Source organism: Arachis hypogaea, chromosome 16 (genome assembly GCF_003086295.3).
Source record: "Arachis hypogaea cultivar Tifrunner chromosome 16, arahy.Tifrunner.gnm2.J5K5, whole genome shotgun sequence".
In the NCBI taxonomy this organism is placed as follows: Eukaryota; Viridiplantae; Streptophyta; class Magnoliopsida; order Fabales; family Fabaceae; genus Arachis; species Arachis hypogaea.
The window spans coordinates 13,436,295-13,463,315 of record NC_092051.1 but is presented as its reverse complement, the minus strand read 5'-3'; the positions used below and the strand labels follow the sequence as shown (position 1 = coordinate 13,463,315).

At 36.4% G+C, this 27,021-nt stretch overlaps 5 protein-coding genes across 14 annotated transcripts; 2 read left to right on the top strand and 3 right to left on the bottom strand.

Annotated features, from left to right (window-relative positions):
- Positions 1–2,667: 2,667 nt before the first annotated feature.
- On the bottom strand, positions 2,668–5,511 carry LOC112756508 (patatin-like protein 2). Of its 4 annotated transcripts, none has more exons than XM_025805118.3 (7): positions 5,117–5,511; positions 4,496–4,713; positions 4,099–4,351; positions 3,866–4,009; positions 3,459–3,782; positions 3,166–3,362; positions 2,668–2,982 (listed from the first exon to the last, which is right to left on the bottom strand). In XM_025805118.3, exons 1-7 carry the CDS (start codon positions 5,270–5,272, stop codon positions 2,934–2,936), a joined length of 1,341 nt encoding a protein of 446 aa, XP_025660903.1. In that variant the 5' UTR covers positions 5,273–5,511; the 3' UTR covers positions 2,668–2,933. The 4 variants fall into 4 exon arrangements, with proteins under 4 accessions (XP_025660903.1, XP_072075950.1, XP_025660902.1 ...); XM_072219849.1 differs by having other exon boundaries at positions 3,459–3,746; XM_025805117.3 differs by lacking the exon at positions 2,668–2,982 and having other exon boundaries at positions 3,041–3,362.
- Positions 5,512–5,948: 437 nt separating this feature from the next.
- Positions 5,949–7,166, bottom strand: LOC112756510 (nifU-like protein 1, chloroplastic). The gene is made up of 2 exons (XM_025805120.2): positions 6,544–7,166; positions 5,949–6,446 (listed from the first exon to the last, which is right to left on the bottom strand). The coding sequence occupies exons 1-2, from the start codon at positions 6,997–6,999 to the stop codon at positions 6,243–6,245; spliced, it is 660 nt and encodes a 219-aa protein (XP_025660905.1). The 5' UTR covers positions 7,000–7,166; the 3' UTR covers positions 5,949–6,242.
- A 1,054-nt stretch (positions 7,167–8,220) lies between these two features.
- LOC112758458 (long chain acyl-CoA synthetase 1) lies at positions 8,221–12,757 on the top strand. 4 transcript variants are annotated; one of them, XM_025807139.3, is made up of 19 exons: positions 8,221–8,368; positions 8,451–8,597; positions 8,672–8,735; positions 8,811–8,900; positions 8,981–9,037; positions 9,153–9,201; positions 9,300–9,376; positions 9,466–9,505; positions 9,580–9,674; positions 9,751–9,918; positions 9,994–10,104; positions 10,183–10,270; positions 10,360–10,426; positions 10,519–10,594; positions 10,739–10,856; positions 11,231–11,616; positions 11,709–11,891; positions 12,314–12,433; positions 12,540–12,757. In XM_025807139.3, the coding sequence occupies exons 2-19, from the start codon at positions 8,452–8,454 to the stop codon at positions 12,585–12,587; spliced, it is 1,983 nt and encodes a 660-aa protein (XP_025662924.1). In that variant the 5' UTR covers positions 8,221–8,368; position 8,451; the 3' UTR covers positions 12,588–12,757. The 4 variants fall into 4 exon arrangements, with proteins under 4 accessions (XP_025662924.1, XP_072075948.1, XP_072075947.1 ...); XM_072219847.1 differs by having other exon boundaries at positions 8,240–8,368; positions 8,458–8,597; XM_072219846.1 differs by having other exon boundaries at positions 8,312–8,597.
- A 563-nt stretch (positions 12,758–13,320) lies between these two features.
- On the bottom strand, positions 13,321–17,290 carry LOC112756507 (probable pre-mRNA-splicing factor ATP-dependent RNA helicase DEAH2). Of its 4 annotated transcripts, none has more exons than XR_011873910.1 (7): positions 16,919–17,290; positions 16,215–16,417; positions 14,996–16,080; positions 14,453–14,774; positions 14,104–14,342; positions 13,860–13,978; positions 13,321–13,717 (listed from the first exon to the last, which is right to left on the bottom strand). XR_011873910.1 is itself a non-coding variant. In XM_025805112.3 (7 exons), the coding sequence occupies exons 1-7, from the start codon at positions 17,186–17,188 to the stop codon at positions 13,591–13,593; spliced, it is 2,169 nt and encodes a 722-aa protein (XP_025660897.1). In that variant the 5' UTR covers positions 17,189–17,290; the 3' UTR covers positions 13,321–13,590. The 4 variants fall into 4 exon arrangements, 2 of the variants coding, with proteins under 2 accessions (XP_025660897.1, XP_025660898.1); XR_011873911.1 differs by having other exon boundaries at positions 14,453–14,655; XM_025805112.3 differs by having other exon boundaries at positions 14,453–14,578.
- A 7,958-nt stretch (positions 17,291–25,248) lies between these two features.
- Positions 25,249–25,790, top strand: LOC114925473 (uncharacterized). Its single transcript, XM_029293793.1, has 2 exons — positions 25,249–25,470; positions 25,551–25,790. Exons 1-2 carry the CDS (start codon positions 25,249–25,251, stop codon positions 25,788–25,790), a joined length of 462 nt encoding a protein of 153 aa, XP_029149626.1.
- The last annotated feature ends 1,231 nt before the right edge of the window (positions 25,791–27,021 follow it).

The following is a 27,021-nucleotide window of genomic DNA, read 5'->3' as shown; positions in this document are numbered from 1 at the left end:
GATGAAAGATCATACTTTACTCTTTAAAGTAGAAATACAAAATTTAGAGAATCCAAATTCTTTATAATTAAATTAGTTTTTAAAATAGGTAATTATGTAATTTTTTAAAGTATTAAAAATTGAAACATGACTTGTTTCCCAAATCATTTCTAGAAGATGTATCCTAACCCTCTGTAATGGCTTTCGGCCTTTCGCTCTTCCTTTATTCCTTCATCCTCGTCGCACCTCCCAAGCAGCACCGTCTCGTTGATTGTAATCAAATTATAAGCCAACTGGATAACTAAAAAGAACTGATAGGGAGTTTCAAGAATGCAGAGAAGAGAGAAAACCAACCTGTCTAAACACGACGAAGTAGACCCTGGCCAGGGGTGACAGTAGCGACGGACGAGGACGCGACGACGAGAGACGCACCGGAGCAAGGAGACGCGACGACGTAGAGTAGGGGAGCCACAAACGCGACGGCACAGTATTAGAAACGCACCGGAGCTAGCAAGACGAATCAGAGAAGCTGGCGATCGTGACTTCTGGACTCTGGAGTTTGGCCGTTCGAGACTTCAGGGGAGGCTGACTGGTGAGGAAGAGTTGCTGAGTGGCATTGAGAGAGAACGAGGAAGAAGAATTTTGGATTCGGGCCACCGTTAACGTGATTTAGAAAATTAAAAAAATCAGTTTCTAATCTTTTAATAAATTATACATTTTCCCCTTTTAAAAATTTAATTACAATATAATCTAACTATGGTTAATATAATAACTCAAATTAAAAGCAAATATCCAATTAAGATGTGACACATCATAGGAGGTAATTTACATGTTATTTTAAGGAGGATTGGGTAGAATTCACCTTATTATAACTACTAACATAAACATTTAACTATTACTAAACTACTTCTCAACTACTCTAATATCTCTTCTCAAATTCAAATGATAACTTGAGTTCAAAACTTATTTAAAATAGCATAAATTAATGGAATAAAGCGCATACGAAATTGTTGGTACAGAAATGCAGATGAAACTGTCGAAAAAGTATAGACAGAATTGCTAAAGGAGCATAGATGAAACTATCAAAGGAGTGCAAATGAAACTGCCAAAATGGAACGCAGACAGAACTACCAGAAGAAAGCACAGATAAAATTGCCGAAAGAGTGTCGAACTGCTGAAAAGATGACGAATTGTCAGAAAAATGGCGAATTACCAGAAAACTGCCAAATAGGAAGCAAACTGTCGAAGAGATGACAAACCGCTGAAAAACTGCCGAAGAGATGGCGAACTGTCAAAACGATGGTAAAAACATATGGTTGAAAAGCAATTGGTTTCTCCATGAGGATAGATAAATATCCCACATAAAGATGAAAAACAACAAGATCGGGATGAAAATTGTGAAAATGGAAGAAATAATCAAAAAGAGGACACCAAAAAACCTTAAAAATGGATCTTACACAGGTGCCACATCATCAACCATGTAACACTAGTACACTACCACATCAACATGCTATGACACATGGCATCATCGTGATGGAGGAAGAAGACACGTCATTGTGCTGATGCATCCCTAGGATGATGTATAGCTAGTGGGGTAAAATTCAGGTCATATCCAAGTTGGTGAATCGGGTCGCAAATCAAGTCTAAAAGATCATAGAAAAAATTATGAAAAATAAAAAATAGCAGACTAATAGCAGCTGAAAGTTAGAGACAAGATCCTTGGAAGAAATTGGCAGTGCGAAGATATTGAATAACCATTCGCTTGAGAGTGCGGGTAAACGCTAGTCAACAAAATCAAAACCGTTGCTTTAGTCATCTGATCGGATGGCTTAGATGCCATGAAATCAGAACCGTTGATCTTCTAATAAGCTCTGACAGTTGAGAACAAATCTGAAAAACTGATGGAGATGATGGAGGCAGCGAAACTTTGGCCGGAGCATGGCAATGCTTCCAACGTCTATTGGCGATGAGGTTGGGTCCATTAGACTTGTAACGTCGAGACGAGTACGATGGTGTGGTCATTTGTGCAGAAAAACATCAGAAAGATTACCAAAAAGGGTAAAAAACGCCGCCAATGGTGATGAAGTTAGCGGTTAATGGCGACATCTTTAGTCAGCGCATGGATGGAGAGGCGGATGGCAACGGAATTGGGTGCGTTCAACTTGGAACGACACGACAGACACAATGGTATGGTTGTTGATAGACAAAAACATTTGAAACTGGCTCAAAATGTGACTGAAAGAAGTACGATAACAGAGGTGGATAATGAACTTTCAGTATCGTGTGGAGGCGTGTTTGGCAGTAAATGACAATGATTTTTGGCTCGTTAAACTCGGAAAGATAGGATGGAAAGGATCGATTAATCGTTAAAGTGAAAAACATTAAAACAATGACAAAAGAGAAGGAAAAAGCAAGAAGTAGAAGTATTTGTGTGGAAAGGAAACATAGTAATTTTATCGAACCGAAAAATGCCTATCATTTTCAAAAAAGATACTATGACTCTGATACTGTATAGAACTCGAGAAGAAACTAAAAAAAATGATAATATGTACTCAAGTGTGTATTATACAAGAAATACACCTAGCTATTTACAGAAATATTATAATACCACTATTACAACTACTAATTAAAATATCTAACTACTACCGAAATACTTCTCAACTAATATTTAATTATTTATTACTCTAATAAACGGAATATATCACTTATTTTTTATTTTTTTATTTTTTAAAACAAAGCAACATCAAATGTTCTTGATTAATACATGATCTTTCCAAATTGAAGGAATGAATGATATATATTTATTTTAAATTTGTTATAGACGTGTAATAATGAAAAAGCAGGCGATACAATCATGCAACCAAATAAATGGCGGGAATAAACGATTGATCATTGATGAGCTAACTCCCTAGTCCTTCCCATATATGAAGCAATGCTCAAAGTTCCAACTTAAATCACTGTTCCGCACGGCGCCTTCTTTCTGCCGACAACCTTCTTGCAAAGCTGCCAAAGTATGGACACAGCACACACACATATATATATATATATAGGGTTTAGAGTTTAGAGAGAGAGAGAGAGAGAGAGAGAGAGAGAGAGAGAGAGAGAGAGAGAGAGAGTCAGCAGAGGTAAAATTGAACTACGATCAACAAGAATGAAATTGTACGAATGGTAACTAAAAGTTTATACCAAGTAATTGCCTCGCGATTGGTGGGCACCCTTCCATTTACAAACAAGCTTCCATTAGGCGTTTCGTGCAATCCTGATGCTGGGTTAACCACTTTAATGGACTGATTCAGAAGCTCTTTGGCAATGCTCTCCAAGGCATCAATGTTGTCTTTGCTTGCATCATGTAACTTGGTTTGGTTGCCGGGCAAAGTGGAATCCTGGTGCGGAACCATGCATCATTGCCTCATTAAGCAGTTGCAATATCAATAATTGAAAATGTGAAATGCTAAGTTTACTTTATGGGGTCGACATACCTGAACTCGGAGGAAATTGTGCAGACAGTTGTGTCGCCCTAGTATAAGTGACGTGCACCTGTCTACCATGGCATCAGAAGCTCTGAAGAGAACGTCAACCAATGGTGGCGATCCTGTTAGCGGGTTAAACCAACCTAGTAAACCTCCATCTAGAACTTCATGACCATCTAGCTTTCCACTGCCCGTCCCGAGAGACAGAACCAAGAATTTACTGTAATCTGGATCTTCAATTGCAGTACTTGTCTTGTGTGCATTCATCCTTGACACTTCATTCATGGCAAAGATTGTCTGAATGATCCATAACATCATATTTGATGAATCACACTTAGACAAAAGAGTGCGAACCCACACACATTAATTGGTGAATTGTAGAATGAAAAAGAGGAGGATAGGTTATAGTGTATTACAGGATTGTTGGCTGCTATTCCGCCATCAATTAGAGTATAATTTTCACCACCAACAGAGAACTTATGTGGACGGAAATAATAAGGAGCAGCAGTTGTGCTCATGATCACATCAGCCAACTTTACAGCAGATTTCTTCCTCTTAGCCTGCATGCATGGATTTGGCATTTGGCAATGTAGCAACGGATGGAACTCAACAATATATACAAGCTTAGGAAGACCATAACCATACCCACCTGCTGTGTAGAGAATATGACAGGCTGGAGGCGAGCCACGTCATAAGCAGGAATAACAACATTTGTCAAAGTATCAGCCAAGCGAAAATCTCCAAGAATCTCAGTGATTGCTTCTTCAAGAGGCTCGCTGCTATATAGAGAAGCCAATGACTTTGCCCCAAGCCACGCCCCAACTTTCATAGCCCGTGATATACAGCCCTTTATCTTCTTGCGAAACCACGTTGATTCAGATTCTTCTAGACGAGAGACATAACTGCAAGTCATAAATAAAATCCATTGGAAACCAGCCATTAATGCTGAGAAGGCATGGCACTTGGTAACATAGAATCAAAGCTAAGCCACACTATCTCCTCACGATTTAATTAGCCACACTGAGCCTAAATTAGTATAATTATACCTTTCGACATATTGTTTGGAGATATTCAAATTCTCTGCTTCTTCAGAAAATATTTTTGGGCCTTTTTCACGATAAAATGTATTGATTTCTTTTGCAGCACAGGGTTGGCCATCTTGTGTGGATGGCTTTGTAAGCATTGCTGTCACGATCCCCCCAGTGCTTGCCCCTGCAATATAATCAAAGTAGTCCACTATCCGCGCATCTGCACCATCAAGTTTCTGCAGAGAAAAATGGGAACAACAAGGTTACCCAGTCCATACTGAAAGTAGTGACAGTGATGACTCCCACATATTCATTCAATTAGGAGTTGTGCACTAATATTAATGTTGTTAGATTGCCCAATATTCTAACGAAGGTGCTCTTTAACTTGAATTAATTGCTTTCATCCATCTATTATGTTCGGTTGGATCTTTGCTAAAATCCAACCGTGCACAGAAAACTTATTCATGTTAATTCATTTGGATAGTAATTCTTTACTTCACTTGAATATTTATAGAAAAGAATGTATTTTTCATTAGATGATAATGTCAACATATCAAAATTAAATTCGACTTATTCCTCACACCATTTTGGTGCCTACTTTCCTTGAAGGATGGCAAGAAAGTAAGCTAAGTATCCTACCTGAAGTTCGGCCTCAAGGAAGGCTAGAATATACCCTGGGATAACACCACGTACCCCTCCTCCATCAATGCTAAGTATGGTAACAAGTCGTCCGTTATCATCATCAGGTATTGGACTTCCATCCATCTTCTCTACTTGATATCCAACTTTAGGCATAAAATATTAGATGCACCTGGAACTAGATAAAATGGGAAAGAGCATCCCTTGCCTTGCATATTTATAAAGAAGGCAGAGAATATTACTATTAACACATTCTTAGTGGCTTAGTACTTGGATACAAGCAAATAATAATTCTTTAATATCTCAGAAAGTAACTTTTGCCTTACTTCCCAATTCTGGTAATAGGAGAATTCAATGCCTTGTCATATGTCTAAGCCAAAGCCTTGAATTAATCCCCCCGCCCCAACCCCTCTTTTTCCTTGAAATGATACCATACCTCCAAAGCACCCGGATAGTTGTAGGGTACATTCCTTTCTTTTACTTTCCACTGTGAACCCAGTATTTCTTCCTTGCCACTGGTTGAAGCAAACAACCCACAATATGAAGAAGGTTGTACACTAAATGTACTCTTCATTAATCAAGTGCTGTAAGCCTGTAACCAATTACTGCCAGTTTTCCAGAGGCATGCTTTCTTATTTTACAGCTGTATGTCTCTACCAGATTGATATTGTTATTGTAATAATGTTGACTTCCATTATCAATGCTCGTTTCGCATTCATTCACTCTGGTATTAAACTGAAACTTTGTGCCAGATATATTGTAACTACTTTCTGCAAAAGCCTTCCCTTGTTGCGAAATTATTGATAAAGACATAAAGTCTCTCAGGTTATACTATTTCAGGTCTCTCTAATCTCTATATATGGAGTTCTAACATACTGTGAATGCTATTATTAAAACAAGTCTAATTAAGGGAAGTTTACAATGCTATAGATACCAAACTTAATGCAAGAGGAATGAACATTTTTAGTGTCACTAATAGAACAATAAAGAAAAAAAAAAAGACATATATAAAAAAAATTCAAGCAGTACATGACTACATGTAGCACATAAACCAAGAATATAATGATACAACGTATATGTAGTATGATGATTGGCACAGTGAAGTGAATGGATAAATCCTCATTCCTTACTGATGGGAATCCCAGGCTTGGAAGGTGACATTGAGAATGTCAGGGAACCTCTCCTTGATGGCAGCTTTGATGCCAGAAGCAATGGAGTCAGGTCCAATATACTTCACAACGCACTCACCGCCTTCAATGGAAACCACTTCCACGCTTCCTCCGTAGTTCTTAATGGCAGGTCTCAATATCTCAAGATGATTATTCACCGCCTGAAAATTAAATTGCAAAAAAAAAAAAAAAAAAAAAAGTCAAAATCAGCAAATCAAAAAGAGAAGAGAAGAGAAGAGAAGAGAAGAGAAGAAGGACCTCAATGGTGGTTTCCTTGGGTTCAGCATCGTATAGTTGCTGAATTTCTTTGACGGAGTCTCCGAATTTTTCTTTGAGGACGCGTTCGATTCCCATCTTCATGGTGGTGGTTGAGCTGGGACAAGACTCGCATGCTCCTTGGAGTCTGAGAGATATGACGCCGTCTTCCACAGAAACCACTTCCACGTTGCCGCCGTCAGAAATCAGGTAAGGCCGAACGTCCTCTAGAACCATGTCCACGTTTGCTGCCGTCAGTTCATATTTCTGAGCAGAGTACAATCCAGAAGATGAAGATGAAGAAGAGCTTGTGTTGTTGGATGCAGAACAGGTCAGTGAGATTCTTCTCTTGTTCTTCCAAAATATCAGAACCGAAAACCTTTCACCACTGAAACTCCTGATTGAAGACGCCGATGGTGTCTTCGGCAGCGCCGTGCCTGTAACTGTTACTGCCGCCATAATCAGAGAGAGAGAGAGAGAGAGAGAACCAATGCAATACGCACCACACAGACAGCGTGCGGCGCGTGTGGTGGTTCCTGCAGTAAGCCCAACTATCACTATTTTTGGGCTTTGGACCTTTGTTTACATGCTTAGCCCTGTTCACTAAATAATGTATAAAGAAAATTAATTTCGGTAGTTGATTTTATTTTTATATAACAATAAATTTATTTATGTATTATTTTTTTGCAGATTTTGTTAAAATGTATTCTAAAAATTACTAATTGAAAATATAATTTAATAAAAAGATACGAATTAATATTAACTAAAATATTAAAGGATATTAGCTACTCTAAATTTTATATATTATTTTTTTTAACCAAGTTAAATATTAATATAAAAAAGATAAACTACTTAATTTATGTATATACTAAGTAAATTAATTTTTTTCGCTAATGAATTATAGTTTAAATGGCATAGTTTCTCTATTTTTACATAGAAATTTTTGTTTGAGTCTCATTTTTAACTTTAAAAAAAAGTAAATTAATTTTTTCTAATAAATATATATTGATCTTTTTAAAGGCAAACTATACATAAATATAACAAAGTAGATTAATTATAAGATATACTAGTATTGTGTTATAGTCTTTATTATAATAGTCATGACTCAATGACCTATTTATTAAAAAAGAAATGCTAGAGAGTTAGTAGGATTTATTATTTTTTATTATTATTTTTAGTTATTAGTCAATGCTCAACAAAAATAATAAATTTTTTTGATTTTTTAGTATTTTTTTTTGTTACTAAAACGGTTGGCCGTATTTCCAAAAAAAAAATAAAAGAAACGGTTGGCCAAGGTCTTAACCTTCATTCATATTGCATGTCTTAACCTCCAAAGTTGACATATACACATTTATCACTGTTGAAGATACTCGACATTATCGTATGCACACGAGAGGGATGGTTTTGTTTATCTATCTTAATGATCAAACATAATATGAGATAAATTAGTTTCCTTTATTTGGAAAAATAAATATCCAATAAAAAAAATTTAGAACATTTGATTTCTATGGGCTTTAATTTTATGATTTTCAATGCGGCTTCAAGTTGGATTTAAGCTTTGATAGAATGAGAATCAACTCCTGTGAATGGTATCTGACATTTTATTTATTTATATCATTAGTTGGCTAAACCAACGTAGCATAACATTGAATTATATATTATCCTTAATGCATGTTACTGGGTGCTAGGAACCCGGTTTCCACTTTCTACTCTCTAGTACTTAGCATGTTTTTTAACACGTATATGCAATGCCACATCTATCTATCTATCTTTCACGTCATGCTTTATTCCTCGTCACTTCTTTTCTGCTGAATATCAATTAGAGAAGGCATAGGCACTGTTTCTTAATCATCATTAGTTGATTGATTCCAACTTCACAGATATTAAGTTATTAACTGAACTTTTTGTAGAATGAAGATTTTTGCAGCTGAGGTTGAGGAAGGAAGAGAAGGCATAAACGGAAAGCCGTGTGTTGGTCCGGTATACCGCAGCCTCCTCTCCAAAAATGGATTCCCTCCAATTGATCCTGATTTGTGCACAGCTTGGGATATTTTCAGGTAATTTAAGTTCAATCATATCTTTAATGTTTTTGAAAGCAACCAGAAGTTCAATTTTTCTATGATGATTGCAGCATGTCTGTCAGAAAGTACCCTCAGAATCGAATGCTGGGGTGGCGAAAATTTGTTGATGGAAAGGTAATTTTTATTTTATGGCAACTCATTTACATGTCAGAAAGATCTTTAATTGATATGAATTTGTTATGGTAATAGGTAGGACCATATGTTTGGAACACATACAAGGAAGTTTATGATCAAGTTCTGCATATTGGTTCTGCTTTAAGAGCATATGGTGCTGAACCTGTAGGTTTGTTTAATCATTTCACTTTTGAATGAAATCATATCAATGTCTATTGTGGTAATCCTGTTCCTGTCATACATAGGGGTCCAAAATTGGAGTTTATGGATCTAATTGCCCTCAATGGATTGTGGCAATGGAGGTTTTGGACTACTTCTGCAGTTTGCTGTCCATTGTGTTTGTGTTTTCTTCAACTTAAAACTTTTTCACTATCATAGTTCTTGATCATGTTTGTCTTTATGTTTATGTTCATGTAGGCTTGTTGTGCGCACAGCTTGGTTTGTGTGCCTTTCTATGACACACTTGGTAATTTTTCCATGAATTTATTTTGCATATGCTATGCCTCTTTTATTCTGTTGGTCACTTTATAATGAACCGTCATGAGTGGTTCGAATTTGTGTCAGGGCCTGGTGCTGTAAATTTTATCATAGATCATGGAGAAGTAGATTTTGCCTTTGTCCAAGACAAGAAGGTTAAAGAAGTAAGAATCATTGAGTTACATATTAAGATAGATCACATATCCAAGAATTTAGAGATAGGTTCTGATTAGTTGCACATGCTGTGTTGAAGCTTTTGAATCCTGAATGTAAATCGGCTCAACGGCTGAAAGGTAACTGGAAATTCAGCATTGCTATGCTGCAATTAACTGAAGGAATTTTCAACCGAGTTTGGTTGTTGTTACAGCAATAGTGTGCTTCACTTCATTAACTGAGGAAGAGAAACATAAGGCAACCAGCATGGGAATCAAGCCATATTCATGGGAAGAGTTCTTGAACATGGTTGGTGTATAAAACTAAACTCTGCATATTAATCATATCTCTGTATATCAATGTTTCATTAGTTATGATCTTTCAGGGCAAAGAAAAACCATCAAGTATTGAGCCACCTCAGGCTCAGACAATCTGCACAATAATGTATACAAGTGGAACCAGTGGAGATCCTAAGGGTGTTGTTTTAACCCATGAAAACATATCAGCTTTGGTTAAAGGACTAGATCTTTTCATGGAACAATTTGAAGAAAAGGTAATATTTATAGAATTTTTTACATGATTCAATTGCTTAGAATGATATGATTTCTGCTGATACATTTCTTTTTAGATGACTGCGGAAGATGTGTATCTATCCTTCCTCCCTTTGGCTCATAGCCTTGATCGCACGGTTGAGGAGTTCGTTTTCCATAAGGGTGCTTCTGTTGGTTACTACCATGGGGTATGTTCATACATGAATGATCATTGTTATGAGAAATTATTGATCCTCTTAACTGATTCTCCTAATTACTAAATGAAGGATGTAAAAGCATTGAGTGATGATTTAATGGAGTTGAAGCCAACATTGTTTGTTGGGGTCCCTCGAGTTTTCGAAAAGATCCATGAAGGCAAGGTCTTGCACCAGCAGGACATTAATTCTTTTTATTTGAAGTTCACAGTCAATGTAAATCATATTAGATTAGATCATCTATTTCAGGCATTAAGAAAGCAGTAGAAGAACTCAGTCCACTGAGGAGAAAAGTTTTTGAAACCCTCTACAAATAGTAAGCTAGCATTATATGATTACATTTCTTGATTGCATAAATTTTGGTTATTGATTTTCAGTTAATGTAACTTTGTCAACTCACGTTTACAGCAAACTCGGTTGGATGAACAAAGGATATAAACAAAGAAAGGCATCACCTCTAGCAGATCTATTAGCCTTTAGAAAGGTTTTATATTCAATGCTAATATTGTTCTTCATTGTATGCATATTGCAAATTTCTTAATTCATAACCTTCACCTCTTTACATGCAATGATGAAAACTCTCTCTAGAAACTTCACCCTTCTCCTTCTTGGTGCTTTTGTGAGTCAGGTCAAAGCTCGGCTAGGTGGGCGTATTCGACTAATAGTATCTGGTGGTGCACCCTTGAGCCCTGAGGTTGAAGAGTTCTTGCGTGTTACTACTTGTTCCTTTGTATGTCAAGGTTATGGTAAGGAACTCTCTACATATTTGGTGTCATCCAGAATAGAATTTGGACTAATTGAAATGCGAGCCAAGATGGTGTTTGTTAGAGATACAACCATTCATGTTGCCTCCTCCTATTAACTTAAGCTTTTGGAATGAATTGTTTCATGACATGGTATCAGAGTTCTATGTCCAAAAGGTCTAGAGTTCGATTCTTGATGAACTCCAAAAGTGGAGAAGTAGCATAAAGCAAATAAAAGAAGAAATAAAACCTAAGCAAAAATCAAACAAACCTAAAAAAAAGCTCTTGCTTGAGGGACAGTATTAGAGATATAACAATTCATGTTGCTTTTTTTGTATCCCATACAATATAACTCATAATGACAAGATTGTACCCAGGTTTAACTGAAACTTGTGGTTCAACTACTCTGGCCTTTCCTGACGAGATATGCATGGTTGGAACTGTTGGTCCTGTTTCTGTGTACAATGAAGTGAAGCTTGAGGAGGTTCCAGAGATGGGTTACAACCCTCTTGGAAATCCTCCATGTGGTGAGATATGTTTGAGAGGGAAAACCGTCTTCACCAGCTACTACAAGAACCCTGAGTTAACAAGAGAAGCCATAAAAGATGGATGGTTTCACACTGGAGACATAGGAGAATTGCTACCTAATGGTGTTCTTAAGGTCATTGATAGGAAGAAGAATCTCATCAAACTCTCTCAAGGAGAGTATATAGCACTGGAGCATTTGGAAAATATCTATGCTGTTACTCCAATAATAGAAGATGTAAGTATGCATCTTATAATTACTATGCACACTTGTATTCAGTTCTTGGATTCTTAACTATATGTTGCTGGTGCCTTGTTTATCTTGTAAAGGTGTGGGTTTATGGGAATAGCTTCAAGTCAGTACTGGTTGCTGTGGTAGTTCCAAATCAACAAATTACTGAAAAATGGGCCTATTCAAATGGCCACATGGCTCCTTTCTCTCAACTATGTTCCCTTCCCCAATTGATGAATCATGTCCTATCAGAGCTCAAGCTCACTGCCGAGAGAAACAAGGTATCAATTCTTATATAGGATCTTAAGAATACCATAAAAGCATACTCTACGAATACCATAAAAAAAATATTTTATTAAAAGTCATTGAAAAAATAAATTCTTTTACATGATAAAATCTTTAAAAAATTTCATTATTATATTTTTAAAATGTACCCTCGAGATATAAAATAACTCAATTAGTAAATTCTTAAATATACTTACATAAATGTTGGTAGAATTTATAAATAAATAAATGATATTTTGAATAAGAAAATCGACGTCAACTTATATTATATTGAGAGTGTGTCTAAAGATAAAATATTAAACTTGTGGGTATGTAAGAATATTTCAACTTCTTATTGAATATGGATATAACAGACTACTATTAAGTATTTCAATTTCTTTCTATTTTTCTTTTTTTTTTTTTTTCCTCGATGAACAAGTTGAAGGGCTTTGAAAATGTAAAAGGGGTGATATTAGAGCCTCATCCATTTGATATGGAAAGAGACTTGGTGACAGCAACAATGAAAAAGAGAAGAAACAATATGCTCAAGTATTATCAGGTAATCCTAGTACGTATGTCACTTTCTCATCTTCCTTTCTCATTCTGAAGTTTTGTTAATGCTGTAATATATCACAAACCATCTTAAAATGTTGAAATTCTAACAGGCGGCAATTGACCAAGTATACAGAAATTTGAATGGAGGCAAAGCATAAAATTTGAGGATCCATGCCGAGGTTCAATTGTTCCCGATCGAAAAGTCCTGTTAACGTTGTACTATAAATATATCTAAGCATGTGTGGAGAACAAGGAACCGAATTTTCAGTGTATATATTAAAACAAGAAGTAAGAACGCAATATGAATGAGATGAAGTTTAAGTTTTCACTTTTGACACCGCTAATATAAACTGTATAATAAACATTACTACGTTAGTATTGTTTTTAACTTTTTATATTAAATAAGTAGTTTAAATGACTTAAAATCAAATGAATACTTTCAAAAAATTTTAATGACTTCACCAGTAAGAAATAAGATGATGTGAGTTTAGAGATTAAATTGGACAAAATTTAAAAGAGATTAATCTTCTTTTCTAATAATATGAAAAAGGGATACTCTTGTAAATAATATAAAAAAGAAATGACTTAAAGGTAATTTCACTTGAATTCATTATACACATTATATTATATAATGTTAAATGAGTACTAAGGGGAGTAAACATGTGTCGGTTATATTTTTGAAGAACTAAATGACTGCTAAGTAGTTAATCTTGTATTTTTAAAATAAAAATGCCCAAATTACTCAAAAAAAAATTGTGATGTCCGGGTAATTGTTAAGTCTTCTTCCATACCATCAATATTTTGTGACATTGTGTGTAACTGGAGAGGGGGAGAGTTATGCAAAGTTGTCTTAAATGATCACTCTACCAGTTTACCGAGAAGAATTTTAACTGAACGAAAAATATTATGTTATTAAATCAAAATCTAAGTGGTGACTAAGCTTCATATTTGGGAAAACACCAAGATGCGAAGTTACATGGAGAACGATTAGATATAAAATACACCAGAAATTGCTACAAGGAACTTCGCCATTGTTTATTTAAATTACTGAGAATTCAGCTTTGGTAACTCTGGCTTGCAGGAGGGATCATATCTTCAGCTGCAAGAAAACGAAACAGCCAATGCAAATCCAAAGACCTAAAAATGTTGATGGCAAGGATGTCATTTGTGCTTCCTGGCTTCCTCCTTTCCCTTCTTTTTCTTCTTGTAGAGTCTCTCAAGAACACCCTTGGCCTCGCAATGAGGAAAATTTGACAAATCATAGTAGTGTGGTGCTATATCAACCAACCTGAGTCAGGTATCAATGATATCATCATGAAATTCGGGTTGATATTAAGTATTAACACGTTATACATGAAAAACACGTACAACTTTACCAGCAAGATGGAATAAAACATCAAAATCCACATGCAAAGAGGAAAAAATCTTACCACCCCCCACGAATGTCCGTCACAGTGCGAATAAAATTTCGACTAGTAAGAACATATTCATTATAGATAACCCATTCAGGTTTGTGGTCAAGACAAGTTGATGGATGCAAATGCACCACCTACAAAAGAGGATCATCATTAGAAACCAAATAAATATAATACTACATGCCTAACATTCTGACACACTACATATTTTGGTGATACAAATAAAGAAGATGAAGAGAAGAAGCTCGTCTTAACAAACCTGATTGTCTTTCACTGTCAAGTAATGTCCTGTTCGCTCCAGATGAGCTACCTGCATGAAATATCCAGCTAACATAGCTTTCCTTATGTTGATGTAGTAGTCACGACTATTGAAGTCGGTGCTGCATAACTTGAGGCTAAACCGGGCCATGATACGCACTAACTGTTGTCTAACATTATCAGCTGATTTCAGTGCCCTTTGATTAACAAAGTTATCGTAGCACCAAGAGGGATCCTCATCTGAAAAGCAATTTCGAAAATAATCAATAAACTGGATATTTGAAAACATGTTAATAGCAAATATTTGAGAATAATTTTTCTTTTTGAAGAAACCAAAGCAAAGTACTTACTATTTTGCTTGTATGCATGGTAGACATTCAAGAGTGTGAGATGATCCCCATCAATGTGCCCAAACCTAGCTTTAGCTTCATCAGCAGCTTTTTGTGCTTCCCTAGGCCGGACAAAGCAATTGGGGGCTAAAGAAAGAAATTGATTATCACAGAGGAGGCCACGGTAGGTCAGCAGATGCATAGAGGCGAGACCAGAGCATTTGCTTCATGAGAGAAGAAACTATCTACATCAGCACTTAGTCATAAACCCCGAGGTTCATGCTACCTGGAGGCCGGTGGGCGGTGGCATGGAACCCAGAGGAGAATAGTTGCTGATGGCAACCTAACAGGACATTCCACTGGTCACACTTGTGCAACAAAGTACACATATAAACAGTCAAATGTCCCCTGAGATATACACAAAATTATCTCTGTGCAGATACATGCACAATTGCAATGAATCCATTTATAAATGGATTCCAGCAGAAGAACATTACCTTATTATAACAGTTGACAACAAACTGACACAATCACACAAAATCGAGAAAATAAAAGGAATAATACCTGAAAGCATGGCACACATTGACAGAATCTCATTTGAACAGTTGAATTCGGGACTCACAATAAGCATCTTTGACATCTGTGGATCCAAGGGAAATTCACTCATAATCTCTCCCAACTTTGTTAAGGTACCATCATCGTCCAGTGCTCCCAAGTAATTCAACACTTCCAATGCACGCATCAAGGTCTCAGGGGCAGGAGGGTCCATGAAATCAAAATGCACTAAATCATCTATACCCAGTTTCTTCAAGGTAAGAACAGAGTTGGCAAGATTTGATCTCAAAATTTCGGGATAGGTCTGAGGCTGTAGATCGTTATTGAAACTTTTCTCAGTATAAAGTCTAAAACATTTCCCTGGTTGAGTTCTTCCAGCACGTCCTGATCTCTGATGCGCACTTGCTTTTGATATTGGTGACACTAATAAAGACTCAACACGAACTCGTGGGTTATAAACCTTCTGCTTAGAGAAACCAGGGTCAATAACATAGACAATGCCATCAATTGTTAAGGAGGTTTCAGCTATGTTTGTTGACACAATAATTTTCCTTCCAGGAGGTCCACCCTCCTTTAGTGGAGGTGGAGGTGGTTCAAAAATTTTCTGCTGCATAGCTGGGGGAAGAGTGGAATAGAGGGATACCACTTTCACAGGGCCCACCTGATCTCCCAAATTTGAAATTTCTTTAGATATTTTGCGGCATGCATCTTCTATCTCTTCCTCTCCCGTTAGAAAAACAAGTATATCCCCAGAAGGTTCGCCCATGTGTATCTGCATCACCGTCCTAATAGCAGCCTCCAGGTAATCTCTTTCAGGTTCCTGAGTATAAAAAATTTCAACAGGATGCAGCCTTCCTGGAACATTCATAAGAGGGGCACCACTAAAGTAGCCCTGGAACTTTTCAGCTTCTAGAGTCGCACTCATTACGACTAACTTTAAGTCATGTCTATTTTTAAGAACTTCCTTCATAAGGCCAAATAGCACATCTGTAGCCAAAGTCCTTTCATGTGCCTCATCGAGAATAATTACTTTATATTGTTCCAAGAGTGGATCTGTCATTGCTTCTCTTAAAAGCATACCATCTGTGAGATACCTACAGACAAAACATCCCACTTGAGACTAGATGCAAGAGAGGGGAAATGAGCTGAAAGAAAACAATATATATTACATAGGACATCAGCTCTGCCTTAATTATAGAAAGTAATTCTATGGTAAAATTAGACATACTTCAAAACTGTCCTTGAACTGCTGCAGTCTTCAAATCTGATACTATAACCAACCTCTTCTCCAATCGTTACATCCATCTCTTCAGCCACACGCCGGGAAACAGACATTGCAGCCACTCTCCGAGGCTGAGTGCACGCAATCATCATCTTCCTGCATTTATCTGGTGTTTCTAAATCAACAGCATTCAAAACAAATTGAGGAATCTGCCACACAGCAAATAATTAAACAACTGTCAAATTCAAGACACAGACTCACAGAACCAAGATGTAGCGCTAGAATAATTCTATGTTTATAAACATGACACCAGAAGAAAAAGTGTTCCATTTAATTACAAATATATAAATAAAAATCACGCTATAACATTATGATGAGAAACTATTGCCAGGGCACACCACCAATGAGTCCAACACAAGCAGGCAAGTGATTAACTAACAAATTTAGTTGTCACAGACTCACAGTTCAACAATCCTCAAATGCATTCTGTATTTTGCTATTTTCCCAATTTACTATTCCTTCAACAACAGAAGTGAAAGCAACTAGATAAAATGACTATCGATCAAATGAAACGACACCATATAAAATCAATCACACAACCAACTAGCAAATAGTTTCCGAAACTATAACCTAGAAAACAATAAAGCATACAACTCGAAGAAGTAAGATGAACAATAAGCTTAAGATATTTAAGCATTATAAAAAAAAACCTGCGTGGTTTTGCCACTGCCAGTTTCACCGACGAGAATGAGAATCTGGTTATGGGCGAGAGTTCGCAAGAACTGGTGTTTCTGGTGCCAAACGGGAAGACTCTTCCTCTTCTCCAGAATCTCAAAGTACCTCTGCGAAAAAGGCCTCCCGGTCCACCGATTGATGAGGTGGTTGTTGTTGGTGGCTCCACCGCCGGATTCCGACATCTTAGCGGTGCCGTCGTCAACCACGTCGAACAAGCACGCTATCCTGTTTCTCTCTGTACCCATTAAAACCCTAATTCCCGCCAAAAATAACTTCCATAGACCTTGGGTTAATAATGTTCAGCGGAGGAAGAAGACGTGCCTTCCGACTCCAATAGTCCAATGTCCAACCCATAGTTATCATACTCGAACCGATAATTGATTCGGTCATACGACTGGATCACCGGGTCACTGGTTCAACCGATAGATCACTGATTCATTCGGTTGACCTGGTCATAATTAAATAAAAATATAAAATTATAAAAATAAATTAGAGTTAAAAATTAAAATTTAAAATGTATGTCTTTACTCTTTACAAGTATATTAATAACGCTACGTCAGTAAAAATAATTATCTTATATATTTAATTGTATGAATAGTTATTTAAAATAATGGATATAATAAGATAACTGTGTAAAATATTTTATAATGTCAATATATCAAAATTAAATTATAAAAAAATAAATATAATATTATTATTGAAGAATAAAAATAATATTTTATATTATTTAAATTTTATTATTTTAATATGATATAATTATTAATTTTTTTAAGTTGATAAATGTGTGGTAAACAAAAGGTATTGGTTTATTATATATATAATTATTAGCATATTTAGTTGCCAAAGAATCACTAGCCTAGTGGATGACTCAGGTGCATTACATTGAAAGGATCCAAGAGTGTGCTTTTTGAAATAATACTACAAAAAGCTATTTTTTACTGTGAACCCGTGAACTGATGGTGTACGTGGAGGTGCGCGGGTTACATTGACCCGACCGGGCTAACTTGACCAGTTATGCTCGGGTTTGTCTGGTTCAGTGCAGGTAGACCAGTTTTTTACGGGTTAATTGCGGAAACGGTTAGACATTTAATCCGGACCGGTTAAGGGTTCGGTTCATCAGTTTTTCGGTCGAATCGTTCAGTCCAGTCCAGGTTTGATATCTATGGTCCAACCCCTTTTTTTGGCTATTTTTTTTTCTTATCGAAAAAATGTTAGTGTAGTACAATGAAATGGATGCGTATATAAAAAAGGGTTATGCTATGTGTATATTAAAATTAGCCACTAAAGTCAGTCATCAATATAAAATACATGTTGAAATATAAATACACATTAAAAATAAAATAAACCACATGTATTTATATACAAATACATTGGTGGTTGATTTTAGTAGCTAATTTTAGTGTACAAATAATATTTTTCTATACTACTGTTATGATATCGGTTCAAAATGCAACTTGCATTTTTACCTTTTTCGTTTGTTTTTTATTTTTTTCCATCAAATTAAATAAACGCAATTTGCGTTTTTTAGTTTCTTTTGCAGGTTTTAAATTTTTTTTTACTTTGTTTTAGGCCAAATGCAGCCTACATTTATTGAGGGGGCAATATTTTAAATTTAAAAAAATTACCATTTGTATCCATAAAGTTTACGAATGCTGACAAAAGTACCCATAGATGACGGAAAGTGACTTTGTACAAAAGTACCCATAGATGACGGAAAGTGACTTTGTACCCATGAAAGGCTGGGTCCGTTTGTCGATAGTACCCGGACGTTAATAACTCGTTTGTTCCGTTAACTTAAAGCCAACATGGCATGTTAAGTGCTTACATGGCTATGAGACAGCAATCTCATGTGTCTAAGCATGTTATTACCGTTATAACATCACTCATTTCCTTAGTTTGTCCTCAATTGTTTCCCAAATTTAAAATTGAAAATCCTAGAATGTCTAGGAGAAATAGAGGGAACCATTTTTCTTCGAATGAAAGCATCAGCGGAGAAGGGACTTCGTCTTCCAAGAGGAGTGAAGAGAAGACTTTGTCTGGGAGATGCTTTTGCGGACAGGATGTGGTGTTGCTACAATCTGGAACCTTAACAAATCCTGAGAGATGGTTCGTTAGGTGTCCTCTATGGAAAGTAAGTCTTTTTGTTTTTGTGCTTCTGTTTAGGTTAACTTATTGTGAAAGATTCCTTATTCCTCCCTTTCATGCTACAGACGATGAATTGCAAGTATTTTCTATGGGTGGATGAGATTAACGGAGGCTGGGAGGGATTGGCAAGAGCCCTTGTTAGAAAAAATCAAGATAGCTGTTGTGCTACCCATGAGGTCAATGTTATTGGGCAAAGAAGAGAGATTCAAGAGAATAGTGTGAAGATCTTGTTAAAGATGGAAAAACTCCAGGGTGAAATTAGAACCATTAGGTCATGGATTATAACAATTTTCTTTAGTTTGTTGATTTGTGTAGGCTTGAATCTACTCCAATTAACCAATATGTAATTGTGCGTATAGTGTATGTTGTCTTGGGGTTTTTTTTGTAGCTATTTGGTTTCAATGATGGTGAACTTAAAAACTCTGTTAATATCTTCACTTGTTATGAAAAAGTCAAGTTGTGTTATGACATTAACACCCATGATTGTTACTGTATTTGATATCTATGATATTGGATGTAACACAAATTTGACAAAACAAGACATATAAATGTCGTGAATTGACAAATCTAGCCGGAAACCTGGTATGGTATACTAAATAACGAAAATATAACCTGGAAATAGAACTAAATAAAAGACTTTCATTCCATATGCTATAATAAACCTTGAAATAATTTTAACATAAGCATTTATCAACAAAAGCCTCAAAACAAGTCTATGAGTTTGATGTGAAAATAGCAAATCCAAATTACCTAAAAGTATCAATACAAACCATGAACATGAAAGCATCAAGTAGTGCAATATAAACACTAGGCATAACTTACAAAAAAAAATCATAGTATCAGAGTTTTAAAACTCTCATTACAGTAAGTCCTTGATCAAAAAACAAAGTCACACTAGAAAATTCTATTTGTTGGGTGTGGAGTTGCTGCTGCCACTAGAACCCCATTATGGTTGCCACTTGAAGATGCTCCTGTTGGTGGGCGAAACCCAGGTACTGGCCATCTGCTTGCTGTTTGAATTGTGGATGGTGGGGTTGGCATGAATTGCATAAATCTTGTAGTGGTTCCTCGACTTGCACAATGTATTGTTTGTCTGGTAACTCTTGGAGGAGGTTGGTTAGTAGGTGGTGTAGGCCTAACATCAGAAGGTTGTGGTGTGGTAGGCGTTATGGAAGTAGGTTGTGGTGGGACAGGTCTGAGGGGAGAAGGTTGTAATGGTGGTGGCCTCTTAACGTTTCTCCTCCTAATTGGTCTGTTGGATATGGTTGGCTTCATGATAGGTCTAAGTGGCACATATATAGTAGAGGACTTGGAAGGTGGAGGTCTTACTGCCATAGGTTCTTCAGAAGGATTCACAGAGTTCAACACATCGACATTCACCTATGTAGAATAATTGCATTAAGTCAAATGTTTAGTGCAAGATAAATTTATTTTATTGCTAAAAAGTGGAAGAAGAGAGTGAATACAAAAAACTGACATTAGGTGAATCTGAAGCTGATGCTTCAGCATCTGCAGCCTCCAAAGTCTCTTCCCAATACATCTCTTGCTCCCTAGCAGCATCGTCATCGAGATCATCAACAGCCATACCTTCAGTTGTTGCTGCTGCACCCTAATGCTGACTACCACTACCTGCTGCAGCTCCTCCGTTAGCCATAGCTTCTTTCTTCTTGTCACATCTTCTGCTGTTATGACCAGTCTGAGAACACATAAGCAATTTTTACAATTTTAATTTTTTAAACAGATAATCAATATGCACAAAGTAAACAAAATGAGACATGGAATGTTAGGTTATACCTTCAGACAATATTTACATTTAATGGGGCCATATCTCCTCTTTGCTCTATGGGGATCAGGATTCTCTCTAGGACCATCTCTACGAGTATCTCTCTTTTTAATAGGTCTTCCAATAGATTTTCTATACACAGGAGGCAACAATGGATAGTGATTTCCCTTCTCCTAGTATTTCTGGCTTGGAACAGGTTGAACAGTCCACTGATATGCTAAGTTGTATGCTCCCATAGTAAGCCAGTTGTGTAGAGGGTTGCACATTTGGTTCAGCGAGTTGAAAAGGTGTTTCTAGCGGTTGAGAGGTGATATTTGGTGGTGGTTGTTTGTTCATAAGGTCCTCAAAAATCTGCTTGTTAGGTTCAGGTATGGTAGCTAAGGCTGAGGGATTTGAGCTAGCATCTGATTGGGCCTTATCTGTAACATGGGTTTCCTCTGCACTTTGGGCCTCAGTTTGTACTCCTTCCAATTGAAGAGTTCTTCCAGGACCTTTTGCCTTCTTTGGAGTTGGGGTTCTCCTAACACAAATTTTCTTCCTCTTCCTTGATGGAGTAACATTAACCTCACCAGGTACTTCTACACCGCCTTTGTCATTCGTATCTATAACATCTGCTTGGCTAATGGGGTGCTCTGTGTATAATTCAATCCGATGCCCATTCTCCACAGCAGCTTCATACATCTTAACAATATCTATGTCAAGTCGCAGAAGCTTCAAACCACCATCAATTTCCATTCCAGGCTGTCGCCAGTAGAAATCGGAGATAATTGGATAACCAATATCTTTCAGTAGGTCACTAATGAAGAAGCCATTTAGGGTATCTACGTTAATTCTCTCCACCTCAGTAATTTCACCTTGTTTATAACACAACTTGCCATCTAACTCCCTTTGAAGTCTACCTCTATGGTGTATCACTATCATGATATGTGTGATGGTAGCCATTTCTGTGAATAACAAAAGAAAAAATACATAATCATATCTTCTAATATTACCCAACACCAAAATGAATAAATTATCAAAAAGTGAATAAACCATCAATAAACATAATCAGTGTATAACATTATCCAACACCCAATTTTTTTCAAAATTAAGAAGACATGAATAAAACATAAAAAAAAAAAGAATAAACCATAACAATACACCTATTATTTTTCCAAATTTTTTAAACTGAAACACAACCCCCACAGTGACAAACTCTATGCGACCAGTGAAACGAAAAAACCCTAACTTTAGTTAATAATTTTATGGTGTACGAGTTCAGTGAAAGAAAAAATTGGTAACTAAAATGAGAAATTGGGCACTAGAACTATAGGAAGATGGCTTACCCCTCACTGTGGGAGTGACGACGGTCTTCCAATCGTCTTGACACACCCACACCACGAAAAGATCACCCCAGGATCACGATTGTAGATTTTGGAGTGGCCGCCTTCAACCTTTAGATCAGTTTTGTTGGAGCCCAGTAGATGATTCACGTCTCTCTCTTTGCTAGGGCATGCAGAAAAGTGGTGAGGAAGAAGATGGAATGCCGCAAAGTAACCTCTGACTTCTCTCTCTCCCTTTCCTATATCCACCTTGAACGTTCTCAAAAAAATAAAAATTAAAAATCAAAAGCCATGTAAGCACTTAACGTGCCATGTTGGCCTTTAAGTTAATGAAGTAAACGAGTTATTAACGTCCGGGTATTATCGACAGACAGACCCAGCCTTTCATGGGTACAAAGTTACTTTCCGTCTTCTATGGGTACTTTTATCAACGTTCGTAAACTTCATGGGTACAAATGGTAGTTTTTCCTTTAAATTTTTTTAAAACAACAAAACGTAGCTTGTCTTTTCTTTTTTGTGTCAGTTTTTTTTTTTTTGAAATTCCAAAAAGAGTTTATTTTTTTGGTTATGAAAAGCACATTGGTGTAGTGCAATGAAATAGATACGTGGAAAAAATTTTTAGTGCTATGGTATCAACCCAAAATACAACCTGCGTTTTACTTTTTTTTTTATTTGTTCAACATACTAGACAAACGCAGCCTGCGTTTTGTCTTTTGGAAGGTTTTAAATTTTTTTTAATTTCGTATAAGCCCAAATGCAGCCTGCGTTTAGTGATGGACAATATTTTTATTCTTTTTTGAAATAACAAAATGCAGGGTGCGTTTTTGTGGTTGTGTCAGCCTTTTTTTGGGAAGACCCAAAATACAGGTTCTGTTTTCCAAATGTCAGAATATTTTTTTTGAAAAACATAAAACGTAGGTTGCATTTTGTTAAAAAAATATTTTATTCGAGAGTCTTGCCTATAAATACGAAGCAACACTCTTCAAAATGGCTCACTCCACTTCTACTCTTCCTATTCTTCTTTCTTACACATATGTGATAGTTCTAAATTTTTTTGGCAGTTAGTTGTGTCAAAAAAGTCGGCTTAGGTGAGGTTGAAGTTATGGAAAGTATTATAAATTTGTGAGTGTATTATAACGGTGAGATTATACCAAACACACATGAAGGAGTAACTTTTGTTTGTGAATGTCCGTTATCATTTGCTATTTCATGTACCATGAGTTTTATAGAGTTACAAAATGGGCTTTGTAATAACATACAAAGCCACATTTCAAAAAGGGTGAGCAACATTTTATACAGAAATCTTATACAAGTATTTGGTGGGCTGATACAGTTTCAAATAATGCCCATCATTGACGATGCCAGTATGCAGCAGATGTTATGTATTTATCAACAAACTCGATTTCACGTGCCGATGATAGAGTTGTATGTTGAGTTCAAACAGCATTCAGGGTTGGGCACGGTTGGCGAGGAGGTCAATGTTGATGAACTTAGGGATATAGATTGGGAAGAAGATAACAACGACAGTGAAGAAGAGTTTGAAGCCAACTATGAAGTCGATGACGAAAATGATGACGGAGACTTGGCAGACAATCCAGCAGTACAAAATGAGGCAGATGTGATTGCAAGTTAGCACCCCTTTAGCATTCTGTCTTTTATGCGGACTCTGAATCTCAAAGCCATGCATGCCCCAGAATTTTATGAGTATGCGAATATCGGTATGTTATTTTTATGGTTATTAATTAAAGTTACCACTACCATTAAATTTATTTACATTGTACTAACAATGGTTCGTTCGTCGCAGGTGGAGGCAATGTTCCGGCGGAAGATGGCGAGTTGAGTATCGGAATAGAATTTAGTTCCAGAGTCGGTGATATCTGCAGTCAAAATTTACACTATCTCTAGAGGAGTTGATTACACTGTGTATGAGTCTGAGCCACAAATATTCTATGCGAAATACAAGGGTTATGGTGCAAGGTGTGATCGGCTTATCCGAACGAGTTTAATTCGAAAGAAGGGTTGTTGGAAAATCAGAAGATACAATGACAAACACACATGCACCATCGGTACGATTTCACAAGATTATGCCAAGTTAAACTCAAACACAATTGCAGAAGCTATTAAGTCGTTGATGCTAATTTTGTGGACTATAAAAGTCAAATGCTATATTTCTTTTATTTATTATCTTATAATAATATAATATAAAGGTTTAATGTTAAAATTAATATGTGCTAATATATAATAATTAGCACATATTATACTAAAGGAACAAGCAGTCTATTGGCATGGCATATAAATTATATTATTGATGTATCCTATAAATTTTTGCTTTTCTCCCTTTTTCATACACAAGGAGAGAGGGAATATTAAAAAAAAAGAGAAAAATATACACGATAAGAGTTCCGTATGGCAACATAAAAATTAATGAAAGAGATCACATATTATTGTTTAAAATTTTTTATTTGTATGCATAATTTTAATTACTTAAATGCAATAATATTTCATCATCGGATATATATTATTTTTGAAAAGTAAAAAAAAAATTAATTATTTACACCATAAATATATTATTTTTTTATCTAAAATGACAATAACTTTAAGTATATTATATATACTATATATAATATAGTATATATAATAATTTTAACATTAAAATTATTTAAAAATAATAAATTTATGGTGTAAATAATTTAGATTTTTTTTTTTTTTTTACTTTTCAAAAACTATGTTGTGTTAATCTTTCTCTTTTATTCTATATAGAATGGGGAAGATTGAGATTCCCACTATGTCTTGATTATTACTTATATGTGTATCTCTCCGTCTTTACGCTAGTGGTTGTTCCTCACTGGTATCTATACTCTTTCTTTTTATTAATTATTATAATATTTATACAAAAATATTAATTGATTTAGTGACTAATTATAGATCCAACAATTAATGATATACATGTATGTATCTATAATATTATAATATTTATACATCGGATAATGCTACACCCAAACAGTTGACTTCTTTTTTACTGCACTTGTTTGCAGAAGCAAACTCGTCGATAAAGATGAAGTCTATTATTGCAGACGTTCAATCTAGGTTCAACTACAATGTAAGTTACCGCAATACTTGGCTGGCAAAGCAGAAATCTGTTGCAAAAGTTTTTGGTGATTGGAAAGTTTCTTACCAGACTCTGCCAGTATGGTTGAAAGCAATGACTGCGAAGATACCAATGTCCCGTGTTCAAATAAAACGCTCCCCGTTTATCGTGAGAGTGAGGAAGTTAAAGGTATAAGAGTAATGCACCGCATTTTTTGGAACTTCTATCCGTGTATTGTAGCATTCAGACACTGCAAGCCACTGGTGCAGGTCGGTGGCACGCACCTGTATGAAAAATATAAAGGTGCACTTTTGGTTGCGGTTGCACAACATGGGAACCAAAACATTGTGCATATTGCATTTGCGATAGTCGAGGGCGAGACGGCAGACGCATGGGAATTTTTCCTAACCAATTTGCGTAGATATGTTGTTACCGTTGATGGTGTGGGTATTATTTCTGACCGCCATACCTCCATCGATGCTGCAATAGCTCGCAGTAACGGTGCATAGTCACCACCAAGAGCGTGGCACATGTACTGCATCAGGCACATCGGGTCCAACTTCTTAAAGAGGTTCAAGGCTTCGTATTTGCATAAACCCATGGTGAACACAGGTATTTCATTTCGCTGTTATGGTTCTATTCATAGTAATTTTATGGCATCTGCTTATTATGATTAAATGGTTTGTTCAACAGGCTATTCTAGGACGGAACAGGAGTACAACAAAAACTACCAAAGACTTAAAGAGAAGGGTGTGGCATATACTCAATGGTGCGATGACATCGGTGTTCAGATGTGGGTGTTGGCATTCGATGGGGTCATCGTTGGGGACATATGACGATAAACTTGGTAGAGTGCATAAATTCTGTCCTAAAGGGTGCAAGTAACCTTCTGTTACTGCCATTGTTAGGTCTACTTTCTATCGGATGAATAAATTGTTTACTCGGAAGAGCGCCGAGGCTCATGAGCGTGTCCGCAACGAATTCACGTATTCAAAATTTGCACCGAAGAGAGTTGAAGAAAACTTTCGACATGCATGAAACAGTGTGGTCAACCGGTTCGACAGGCGCAATGAGATGTTTGAAGTTCGCGAAATGCAAGATGTTTCCATTTACACTGTTAACCTTGCGCAATGACACTGCGACTGTGGCCATTTCCAGGTCGAGCGACTCCCATATCGCAACGTTCTTGCATGTTGCGCTAACCAGCGTCTTGATTGGCAAGTATATGTGCACGACGTGTACAAGATGTCTAAAATTTGCAAGGTATACAGAGGCGAGTTTATTCCGATGGGTGACCCATCTACGTGAGATAGATATAAAGGAGCGAAGGTGATCGCCAACTGGACATTAAGGCGCGTGACAAAAGAAAGACCGAAGTCAACCCACTACTTGAATAAGATGGATTCGCGAGATATGCGTGGTCCTCGCCGGTGTACTGTATGTGGACGCGAGGGACATAGCCGCAGCCGATGTCCTCAGCGCGCATGTCCAAGCTCCGCTGGAGGTCATTAGTGGTTAAGCTTTTTAATGTAACTTTGTTATGATCTACTTCACAATTATATGTAACTTTTTATGTAACCTCGTCATCTATTTTAAACAAGTTAACACTTTTTAATAAATAAAGTTTTTAACCTCGTTATGTAACTTTTTATGTTATTGCGCAGTTTATGTATGTATGCGGTAAACACTGAATAATAGATAAATATTTCGTTACAAAAGTGCAATATGATAATCTCAAAC